We start from the raw sequence: 12073 nt of genomic DNA, 5'->3' as shown, positions 1-12073 counted from the left end.
CTCGAATGCGTTGGCAGGGCCAGACCGAATGACTCCTGGGCCTTAGACGGCCCAACGCCAGACGCTCCCAGCCCTGAGCAGCGGCTTCGGAAGGGTCCGTGATTTCTCTGTCTCACTCAGGTTATCAGCCGATCTTGTGGACTCCACCCTCAAAATAGCGATCATTTAACTGCCTTTTTGATACCGTTTCACCTCTGTGGCTGATGAAGGCTGTCATCTTGGGCCAAAAGAACGGAGTTGTCCCCAGGAGTCTGGCCGCTCCCTTGTCCCTTACGGTGAATTGTGTCGCGGGAAGTCAGGTTCCTGACGCTCTGGACCTTTCAGGGACGTCCCACCCTCCAAGTCCACGCCGAGGTCGGCGAGGCCCTGCACGAGCACCCGCCGACTCGGCCTCCCTGCTCTCCGGCTCGCCTCTGTCTGCATCTGCCCGGCCTCGCGCCCTGATGTCTTGGTGCCCTTCCCTCCCTCCCTCCCTCGCTCGCCTCCGAGGTCTCTGCCAGGTCTCTGCCGAGTCCCTGACGCAGGTCCATGGCAGAAGGGCCAGCTCTCCTCCGCCCGCCCCTCCCCCCGGGTCTGTCCCTTGGGGTTGACTGTCGTTGGGCGGCTTCAGATGGTTCTTGGTCGTCTGTCTGCTCACTGAACACGAGCACGGAGGCCTAGTGGGAGTGCCTGGCGTACACTGGTAAATGCCTGTTATGAGGGAATGAACTACTGAACGTAGGCAAAGTGCTCACTTCTGCCCTTTTCACGCCCTTTCAGACATGGGAGTTCTCTGCAATCCGTGTGTTTGTGAGTGCGTGTGTGCACAGCCAGGGCACGCCGATAGTAACACCCACGTCTTCACGAGCACTTAGACATGACACGTGTTTTGTGAGGGAGGTGGATGGATATATACGTGTGTGTATATATGTGTGTGTGTGTGTATATATATATATATGTATGTATATCTATTAACTATAATTTTAATGTAGAATGTGACCCCTTAAAATGTTTTTAAAGGTGAATGATTTTATGTACATATTTAGTTGTATAATTTTATTTTGTATTTACTGTATAACAAGCACTGTGGGTTATAAAGCTCAATAAATCATTCATTAGGGTTTATTCTGTTCAACATATTTCAAACAGTAAAATTATTGATTTATATTTAAAAAGTTTAAGTGGAGACTGTATGTTACGTTATAGTTACAGTCTTGTTGGCTGGACTAGGGTCCCTCAGCTCGGTTGCTCTCTCGGGTGTCTGCAGGGATTCTCTCTGTGAGGCCTGGCACTGTGTCGGGTGCCATTGCTCACGCGTCCAGAATCTCTCCTCACATATGGGTGGTGGTGGTGTGTTTGCAAAGGCAGCATCCTAGAGGGAGCAGAGGCCCCCGCTTTGGGAAGCCAGTGAGCAGTGCTGTGTCCACGGCCTCATCTCCGGCGTCTCGATTCCTCACAGCTTCACCCGACTTCATCTCCACTTAAAGTCACTACTCACATCGTCACACACTCTTTGAACTTTGCCATTTTATCTTCTTTTATTCTCTACTTTATCCACCGTTAGTTGTATGTTGCATGTCAGTTACTGTTTCTTTCCTGTCGTTTTTAATTCTGATTTGCATCTTGTTTGCTCATTACTCACTGGCACGTCTTCGCTTTCTGACAGCTGCTGCTTTTACGGCTCATCTTCTTCGTGCCTGTGCTCATCGCTTATTTCCCAACTGCCTGTGACAGTCAATTTAAGATCTTTTCTGACTGCCACCTCCCCGGTTCTCGGCAGCCACTTCTGTGGTTCCAGCCCCAGTGGTTGGCCGTTGGCGGGGCCACGAGGCATCCTTCCCTCGTGCTTGCACCGTGACGGGTGAAGCAGAGTCATGGTCAGCGTATCCTCTGGTATTTTCATTACGATTGTGATGGGGGTTTTGTTTTTTGTTTTTGTTGAGAACTGGGACTCGTAGCTCTTCTTCCTCCTCTCCTCCTCCTCCTCCCTGTCCTTTTGTCTCATTATATTTGGGGAAAGGCGTTCATGTTGCTGCACTGATTTGCTGGGGGGAAGAGTGTGCGGAGCGTGTGGTTGGATGGCAGTGTCGCTGGAGGGCAGCGAGCAGGCGCTAAATAAAGACTTGAGACGTGTTTCCCTGAAGCGCCAGGTGGGGGTTATTTTAGGCTCTGCAGCCGCGCAGTGTCTGCCGTGGCCGTGCGGACGTAGCCGTGGGCAGTCGGGACACGCGTGAGCTTGGACACGGAAACGTGGGTTTGTCATCATTTCCCCGGTCACAGAATGTCCCTTTTCCTGACTTTTCCCACCATTTAAGATTGTAAACACCATTCTTAGCTCGCAGGCTGTAAGGACAGGTGGCGGGCTGGACGGCCTGCGCTGTGATTTGACGGTTCCTCCTGTGGAGGCTTCACCTGGTCCAGTTATTACCAAACTGTCATTGTGAGGTGCCCATCCCCCTCAGAGGCCCTCTGTGTGCTCTGCGCTCATAGGGACACAGACTTGCCCAGGTGAGCAGGTGTCACCCAGCGAGGAAGGCAGGAGGACGCTTCCTATGCCCGATCCCATGGGTGACCAGGCGGCTTCGCGGGGCTCCTCCCCGCCCTGTCCCATCCCGTCCGAGCGGAGCTGCAGGTCCCAGTCCTCGGGCAGAAGCAGGTCACACAGGGCGCCTGCTTCCCTTTCTGGTGTTAAATCCCCTCGGGCATTAACAAGCCCAGGTTGTGGAGTCGGGCCTGGGTTCACATCTCTGATTGGACGTGAGGCTTGTAAGATGGCTGCCGTGCACATCTGCGGAACGAGGGTTAACGTGCCCGTTCACGCACTCAGGAGGGCGGCGATGGCTCCTGCCTGGTGCTCACTGCAGGCATGTCTGCCACACGCTCACTCGCTCCTCTCAGCCACGCAGTCCTCAGGGAGGACTCGGACCCGGGGCCGGTAAGGGACCCATCCCAGGGGCAGAGCCAGCAGGTCCTCGGGCAGCCGGCTCCGGGGTGAGCTCACTGCCCGGGCTGCTGCCTTCTTGTAGCGATGTGTGAGGAATCCTGTTCCTCGCCACATTTTTCCATTCCGTTGTGATTTTTATTTATTCCGTGTGTGAATGGTGAGCATGCAAGTGATTGTCTGTTGGTAGGCATGTTGATTTTTTTCAGGTTTCAGACACTGCATTTTCCAAAAGTTGTCCAATTGTTTCCCTCGAGTGGGATCTCTCACCCCCATGGCGCATGCTCTGGTTACTTTGAAGACTTTTGGTAACTGATCCTAGTTTCCTCCAGAAAAGAGACACACTCCTGTTTCCCTTCTGGCAGAGAAAGCTCCTGCCCTTGGGAGAGGGCGCGGCCGCCCCTTTACGGGAAACTTGTCGTCTCTCTTCAGTCGTTTGCATGGGAATATATGTAGAATAATCATCTGTATTTTAAAAATGGGCTTGTGTACAGCTACATATAATAAAAATCCTTCTGTCATGTCCCTGCAGTTTTTAAGTGGGGTGTGTGTGTGTGTTTCTCTGTTCGAATTGTGAGTGGTGAATCCGTCCGGGACATGTGAAGACTAGAAATGCCAGGATGAACAGGGTGTGTGTGTGTGTTCGCATGGTGAGTGGTGAATCCGTCCGGGACATGTGAAGACTAGAAATGCCAGGATGAACAGGGTGTGTGTGTGTGTGTGTTCGCATGGTGAGTGGTGAATCCGTCCGGGACATGTGAAGACTAGAAATGCCAGGATGAACAGGGTGTGTGTGTGTGTGTGTTCGCATGGTGAGTGGTGAATCTGTCCGGGACATGTGAAGACTAGAAATGCCAGGATGAATAGGGTGTGTGTGTGTGTGTGTGTGTGTTCGCATGGTGAGTGGTGAATCTGTCCGGGACATGTGAAGACTAGAAATGCCAGGATGAACAGGGTGTGTGTGTCTCTGTTCGCATGGTGAGTGGTGAATCTGTCCGGGACATGTGAAGACTAGAAATGCCAGGATGAACAGGGTGTGTGTGTGTGTGTGTTCGCATGGTGAGTGGTGGATCCGTCCGGGACATGTGAAGACTAGAAATGCCAGGATGAACAGGGTGTGTGTGTGTGTTCGCATGGTGAGTGGTGAATCTGTCCGGGACACGTGAAGACTAGAAATGCCAGGATGAACAGGGTGTGCTCGCACTGTTACTTCTCGTCACCTTGACAGTTTCAGACAAAGTCCTATTTTGAGGGGAAGTTGGACTTACTGACGTGCCCCTCCCTCACCTCCTGCTTCTCTGCCCTCCTGGGAGTGCTCAGTGTGTCACGATTAACAGACGCATCTCACAGTTAACAAGACCCAAACTCTAATGCCCTTTGCCGTTAAGTCCTGCATAACGGGGAGAGCATCGTGGGAACAGTTTGAGCATTAACTGAGGCAGCTTTTGGGTAGGGCTTTGGTTTTCTGGGTCGTTCTTATTCCTGTGCATGTGAACGTGGGACCAGAAGGAACAGCTGAGTAGCTCCTCTGCTTCAGTTGAGGTGCCGGGTCTCGGCCGAGCCGGCCCTGGAGTGGGGCTGCCTCTGCAGTGTCCCCGGGGACCCTCACCTACACGCCAAGTGAAGGGGAGTGGAAATACTTTCTGTTCCTGTGGCGTGAGGTTAATGAGGAAGTGGAACAGCATGTTTTAGGGTCAAGATGGTGTGATACAGCACAGTATTGGATATTTCATTTATAAATTCATTTTAAAATCCCCATAGGGAAGATAAGGGGGAAAACATGTTTTCTTCTAGATAGAAGTTCTGTTAACTATAAATATAAAGCAGGTATTTTACAAATGGTTGAAATAACATGGTGATTATATAAAGGAAAGTTGGACCGATACTTTAAATAGACTCTCATTTCTTAATGTTAATTTCTAAAGTGAGAAAATACTGAAACTCTTAACCATAAACCTTGTGATTGTCACCAGTTATGATAAACAGTTTAACTATGTTTACCATCAGACAAGCTCCCCCCCCCCCCCCCCCTTAAACCAAAGGAAAACATACTCTATTTAAACAGTATTTTGATTGGCACTGGTAGCCTTGTGTTCATCATAGTCCCATAGGAAGCAGCTACCGAGTATCTCACTCGTTGAGGAAGCCTTGTGCCCGCAGGTCCCCATTCCCCACGGCTCATCTGCGTGTGCGCGCTCACGACTTCCGAGCCTGCCTGACTTGCTGGCATCGGGGAGCTTTCTGGGCTTACTAATCGCTGTGCTTCTTGTTGGCTGTTTGGCAGGAAGCGAGCAGCTGCAAAGCACCTCATAGAACGCTACTACCACCAGCTAACCGAGGGCTGTGGGAATGAGGCCTGCACGAATGAGTGCTGTGCGTCCTGCCCCTCCTTCCTGCGCATGGACAACAATGCGGCCGCGATCAAGGCCCTCGAGCTCTACAAGGTTAACGCGAAGCTCTGTGACCCTCATCCCTCCAAGAAAGGGGCGAGCTCCGCGTACCTGGAGAACGCGAAAGGCGCCGCCAACTCCTGCTCTGACGTGAAGATGAACAAGAAGGACGGGCTAGCAGCCAGAAATGACTTCAAAGGTAAGGCGCTCCATTTCCCATGGAGAATTTTTGACTGAAAACCAGCTTGGAGGTTTAACGAGGAAGGGCTTTGTGTGTTTGTCTGTTGTGTGCCTCCTCGGACATGACAGCAGAGTGGGAACGGTTTCTTTACTCTGGTATTGGAGCCAGTGACTTAGCTGGTGTGCTGCTCTCATGGTTTCTTAGGAGAAGCAGTGTCTGTTCATGGAGGGATGGGAGCTTTTAAACCCTTTTCCACTAGGAAAAAGGTATTAAGTGGCAGCCGATCTCCTAAATGAGGCCAATATCGGGCGTGAGGGAGGGACCCCAGCAAGTGCAGGACGGAGGTGGGGTGGCCTCTACTTCCCAGGGCAGATGTAATTGTCACCTGAGAGATCATCCCGTCTCCCTTCTAGTACATTCTTCCCACCTTCCGCTCACCTTCCCCCAGGCATCTGGCACTCCGCTGCCAAGAAGCATCGCCTGCCCATGGAGGTCTTTTTTTTTTTTTTTTTAAATATATTTTATTGATTTCAGAGAGAAAGGGAGAGGAAGATAAAAACATCCACGAGGAGAGAGAAACGTGGATCGGCTGCCTCCTGCCTGCCCCCTATGGGGATCGAGCCTGCAACCCAGGCAGGTGCCATGACCAGGGATAAAAACCGCGGCCTCCTGGTTCATAGGTGATTGTGTTTTAAAAGAGGAAGCTTTTTGTTCAGGACGCAGGTGAGCTAGAGCTCACTGCTTTATTCGGGCCTGACCGCTGGCCGCAGATGGCCGTGTCTGTCAGCCTCAGCTTGGAGGAAGGCGTGTTGATGGTTGTCAGTCACCCACAGAATGCCCGCCTGGGCAGCCAGACAGGGAGGCTCCAAAGGGGCTGCTGAAGGGACCTTCCTCACGCGGGCTTTCTGGTCTTGTGGACGGGGCGTGACTAGGGCAGTGATGGCGAACCTTTGGAGCTCGGCGTGTCAGCGTTTTGAAAAACCCTCACTTCACTCTGGTGCCGGGTCACATATAGAAATTTTTTGATTTTTGCAGCCATAGTAAAACAAAGACTTATATTTTTGATATTTATTTTATATATTTAAATGCCATTGAACAAAGAAAAATCAACCAAAAAAATGAGTTCGCGTGTCACCTCTGACACGAGTGTCATAGGTTTGCCATCACTGGACTAGGTAGCAGTGCTGCTCGGGGCGAGGGCGCGAGGGTGAATGAGCCTCGGGAGATGCACAGCGACTGGGGAGCTGCGGAGCTCAGGAGCCTTGCACGGAAGGACAGAAGAGATGGCGAGGTGTGGGTGTCAGCCCTTTATTAAAAACAGAATGGTCAGTCATAAATGGTGTTTATTGAATGCACGATATGTGGTGATTTTACTTTTACTAGAACTTATTAAAACACTAAACATCCATAAATAACTGTCCTCTCTTTTTTCCTCTGATTTCTAGATGTGACTTACCTGACAGAAGACATAGTCTATGAAATTCTTGAATTATGTAGAGAGAGAGAGGACTACTCCCCTCTGATCCGTGTGATCGGGAGGGTGTTCTCCAGCGCGGAGGCACTGGTGCAGAGCTTCCGGAAGGTCAAGCAGCACACCAAGGAGGAACTGAAGTCTCTTCAGGCCAAGGACGAGGACAAAGATGAAGACGAGAAGGAGAAGGCCACGGGCTCTGCCGTCGTCGCCGCCGTGGCCGCCGCGATGGAGGAGGATTCCGAGGCCTCTTCCTCCAGAACGGGTGGCAGCTCCCAGAAGCCGGGCCCCGAGGACGTGTCCGTGGACATCGAGGCCATTCGGAGGGTCTACGGCAGGCTGCTCTCGAACGAGAAGGTAGAGACGGCCTTTCTCAACGCACTCGTGTACTTGTCACCCAACGTGGAGTGCGACCTCACCTACCACAACGTGTACTCCCGCGACGCCAACTACCTGAACCTGTTCATCATCGTGATGGAGAACAGGAACCTCCACAGCCCCGAGTACCTGGAGATGGCGCTGCCCTTGTTCTGCAAAGCCATGAGCAAGCTGCCCCTGGCCGCCCAGGGGAAGCTGGTGCGGCTGTGGTCTCAGTACAGTGCCGAGCAGATCCGGAGGATGATGGAGACCTTCCAGCAGCTCATCACGTACAAGGTCATCAGCAATGAGTTCAACAACCGGAACCTGGGGAGCGAGAGGAACCTTGTGAATGACGACGACGCCATTGTGGCTGCTTCCAAGTGCTTGAAGATGGTGTACTATGCAAACGTGGTGGGCGGGGAGGTGGACACCAACCACAACGAGGAGGACGACGACGAGCCCCTCCCGGAGTCCAGCGAGCTGACCCTCCAGGAGCTCCTGGGGGAGGAAAGGAGAAACAAGAAAGGCCCCCGGGTGGACCCCTTGGAGACCGAGCTGGGCGTGAAGACCCTGGACTGTCGGAAACCACTCATCCCTTTCGAAGAGTTCATCAATGAGCCGCTGAACGATGTTCTGGAGATGGACAAGGACTATACTTTCTTCAAAGTAGAGACGGAGAACAAGTTCTCCTTTATGACCTGTCCCTTTATATTGAATGCCGTCACCAAGAACTTGGGCTTGTATTATGACAACAGGATCCGCATGTACAGCGAGCGGAGAATCACTGTTCTGTACAGCCTAGTGCAGGGGCAGCAGCTGAACCCGTACCTGAGACTCAAAGTCAGGCGCGACCATATCATAGACGATGCACTTGTCCGGGTAAGTGGGCTAGTGTTTAAAAAGTGGTCCTAGGCCCGACACCTCATCACTAGGACACAGTTCAGTGAGTTCATTTCATAAGTGGCCTGAAAACAAAAGAAATGGTATTATGTAACCAAGAACACACCGACAGGTTTCTTCCTTTCTATGGACTTTATTGGGGTGACATCGGTTAATAAAATTACAGAGGCTTCAAAAAATGACATAGGCCTCAGGTACACAGTTCTAGAACACATCGCCTGGAGGTTGTATTGTGTGGTCACTACCCCAAGTGAAGTCTCCTTCCGGCATTTTTAAAAATTGTCAGTATAAGTATTACACTTCCTTTCTGTCCCACTTACACAGTGTGTTCCACAAAGCACTGGTTGTCTTTTATAATGGTCCCCCCTCTTCGGAAACAAGAGTAGGTCTAAATCCTGATCGCTAACCCCAAAGAGAGAAGGGGATTTGGGGAAAGACGAGGTTGGGACCAAGGGCCGTGGGGGGGCAGCCGGGAGTGAGTGTGAGTGTCAGGTGTTAGCTCGGCCGCGCCATGGCGCACGGGGTCAGCAGGCAGTGCTTTTAGTCGTGGAGCTGCGTGTAGGGTGTTGTGCACGGACCCGAGTGAGGTTCTGTGGGAGCCCGCGAGGTCTTTCTGAATTCCCATTGTTAGAGCAGAACCGCACGCCCCACTGGAAGGACCCTGAGGTTCGTCCGACCCGGAGCTTAAAAAAGTGTCCACTCCTCATCTGCCTCTGCTCCTAACCAACCCGCCCCCCGGGTCAGGCAGGTGAAGAGCCAGCAAAAATTTAGGCACTTTTTTGTCCATGTGCTTATTTCTGTTTTTAACATTATTTTTTGGATTTTGAGGAAACAGTTACCCAGTTTGGTATGTAAGGCCTTTTATTTGAAGCAGGCAATAGGGTAAAATGAATTGAGCTTTTTAAATAAATGCTAACAGGTTGTTTTAAAAATGAGTTCTGCTTAATACGTCAACGCTGCATATGACTGGGCCTGCTATGAATCGGTATTCACTCCGTGTGTCCACAGAGCAGTTTGCTCCTGGAGTCCTGGGGGAGGCACCTTGCTGAGCACACGGACCAGGACCCACCCCCCGGGGGCTGCTCGGGCTTCTCGGGGCTCGCACTGAGCAGATGTCACTCTTTACTGCCTGCCTTTTGCTTCCTCCTCAAAAATAACACCATGTGGGAAGAGGAGGAAGGAAGCATCACCGTAGGCCCTGGAAGTCAGAACTGGTCAGTGGCCTGTGCTCTTTGAGATGCTCGTAGGGTGTACTAGTCTCCGTAGTCGTCACAAAAGCGGGCTTACAGCAAAACGTAGAAGGGCATCCTCTCAGGAGAACTGTAAAGGACCCAGGGGTTTTCAGCATCTTGTTCCCTAAGGATATGCCTGGTTTTCTTAATGCTCATTCTTATCTTATGTCACAGTTGGACAGACAAGCCTATTGGCCACTTTTGTATGATCTGTGGATTCAGGAAGAAAATAGGAAACAAGACGCTGTGCAGTGAGCTCAGTACTGAGAGTTAAACAGTTAAGGCCATAGGATCCTCGACTTCAGTAGCTAAAAAGGCCTTGGTGTTCATCTACTTGTTGACAAACGAGGCCCAGAAAACAGTCACCACATACGTGACTCTGTGAACATGTTTTCTGTTGGGTCTCACTTTTCAGTTATTAATTGTAAGACTGACAAGCTTGGAGGAAAAGGAATGGGCAGTAACTTCAATTAATCCTATATAATAAAAGGCTAATATGCCAATTGTCCGATTGGGGTTGGGGTGGGGGGAGTTTGACCAGGGGTTGGGGCCCGCTGGCCAACCGCCCACAGCCCCTCCCCGCTGCTGGCCCAGCCTGATTAGCCCCAATCGGAGCAGGCTGGTCAGACCCCACCTGTGCACAAATTTGTGCACCGGGCTTCTAGTAATTACGTATTTTTTTAAGAAGAATATGTCTTCACTGCTTTCATGTATCATGTAATTCAAATTAGACTAGCAAATTGTTTCCTGGCTGGAGTCCTTAGAGGAACTGTCTTTGATGTCAACAGAAGACTTTGTGTGTTTACAGCATTTTTTTGGACGTAAGATACCGTTTTTTGCAGGACACACTATTATTGCTACTAAACAAGAAAAAATGCTGCCCATTCGTTGTAAGATGCTGTCACTTGTATTTCCAAATTTCAGAGGGTTAAAGTGTGAAAACAGAAATCTAGTAAAATATAAGCTGTCTTTCCACAAATAGATACCTCAGAGCCATTTTAAGAACTAGCCCCTCCCATGTGGGACGACTCTTTCCCCCTAGGACTCATCATTGCACCCTCCTTTCAATTTCCCCAGTGGTCTCTCCTGCCAGTCTCCTTACTAAACTAACGTAACACAGACCTGCCTTTAACAAAACCTAGAGAGGAAGATCCAGGTCTGGATGAATTCATTGACATGAATTCATTTCAAGCTGTAAACAAATTGACCTTTTCAGAATGTTCATGGACATATCTTTCCAATTTTCGAATATCCTGCATTCCAGACAGCTTTTGATGTCTCTGTGAAAAGTGATACACCTTTACAATTTAATTCGTTAATTATTCTCATTGAATAATGGGTTGAAATTGGTTACTTTCAAGAAAAGTAAAAAATGTAATCTCTTACATAATAATGGTCTTTGTCTGAATGCTTGTTGCTAAATTTTATGGCATGTATTTGTTACCACAATTAAAAGTAAATTTTTAAAGGTAGGCTACCCACGGGTATGTAAATGTACAGTATTCGTCAGACCCACTTATTTCTATCTGGACTGATAATCTAAGACAGATAATATGGGAAGTTGTCACCAGCAGAATTCAGTTGCTGCCTGTTTTTCAAATAATTCTTTTTACATATTTACATTTGATGCTCCTGATTCTAAAAGTAACATATACTTATTGTAAAAAAAAAAAAAATTAAAACACCAGAAAGCGTAAAGAAGAAAATAAAAACCACTCCTGCAAGCACAGCAGCTGAGAGCTTGCTGTCTCACAAATAAGTGATGCTGGTCAAGCTGGCGTAGGTGTTAGCGAGCGCGGTGGTGTAGGACAGCACGCCTCCACGCTGGAGTCTCCGTGCAGAGTCTCCAGAAGGTGACGATTCCCAGATCGATTTGGTCTTGTTCTCTCTGTACATAGAATCGCGGCAACAGTGTCACAGGACAGTGGGTGCCATTCCATGTGGAATGCGTTCTGATTCCCTCCGTTGGGCGCAGACCTGAGTGGGTTCACGCCCCACTATCCAGTTGCAGTTGGCAGTTTTGAAAAACCTTGATCTAGGGCAGTGATGGCGAACCTTTTGAGCTCGGCGTGTCAGCATTTTGAAAAACCCTAACTTAACTCTGGTGCTGTGTCACATATAGAAATTTTTTGATATTTGCAACCATGGTAAAACAAAGATTTATATTTTTGATATTTATTTTATAGATTTAAACTAGAGGCCCGGTGCACAAATAATTGTGCACTCGTGGCGGGGGGGGGGGGGGGGGTCCCTCAGCCCGGCCTGTGCCCTCTCTCAGTCTGGGACCCCTCGGGGGATGACCACCTGCTGGCTGAGGCCTGCTCCCCGGGGTATTGGGCCTAAGATGGCAATCAGACATCCCTCTGGCAGCCTGGCAGCCCTCGGGGGATGTCCACTTGCCAGCAGGGAGCAGACCTAAGCTGCAGTCGGACATCCTTAGCGCTGCTGAGGAGGCAGGAGAGGCTCCCACCACCACCGCTCTACTGGCAGCCGGCAGCCTGGCTTGTGGCTGAGCGGAGCTCCCCCTGTGGGAGCACACTGACTACCAGGGGGCAGCTCCTGCATTGAGCGTCTGCCCCCTGGTGGTCAGTGTGTGTCATAGTGACCAGTCATTCCCAG

General features: G+C 50.3%; 1 protein-coding gene across 4 annotated transcripts in view; it reads left to right on the top strand.

Annotated features, from left to right (window-relative positions):
* Positions 1 to 12073, top strand: part of UBE3A (ubiquitin protein ligase E3A) — a 42634-nt gene that overhangs the window by 18846 nt on the left and 11715 nt on the right. For all 4 annotated transcript variants that reach the window (XM_070400293.1, XM_070400296.1, XM_070400295.1 and 1 more), the window contains 2 exons: positions 5205 to 5509; positions 6937 to 8201. In XM_070400293.1, the coding sequence (XP_070256394.1) occupies positions 5205 to 5509; positions 6937 to 8201 (1570 nt within the window). The remainder of the gene's footprint in view (positions 1 to 5204; positions 5510 to 6936; positions 8202 to 12073) is intronic.

The sequence above is a fragment of the Myotis yumanensis genome, unplaced genomic scaffold, assembly GCF_028538775.1.
Source record: "Myotis yumanensis isolate MYYU_CA2020_CCGP unplaced genomic scaffold, mMyoYum1.0.hap1 SCAF_20, whole genome shotgun sequence".
Taxonomy (NCBI): Eukaryota; Metazoa; Chordata; class Mammalia; order Chiroptera; family Vespertilionidae; genus Myotis; species Myotis yumanensis.
The sequence above is the reverse complement of the archived record's forward strand: the minus strand, read 5'-3'. Positions and strand labels throughout refer to the sequence as shown.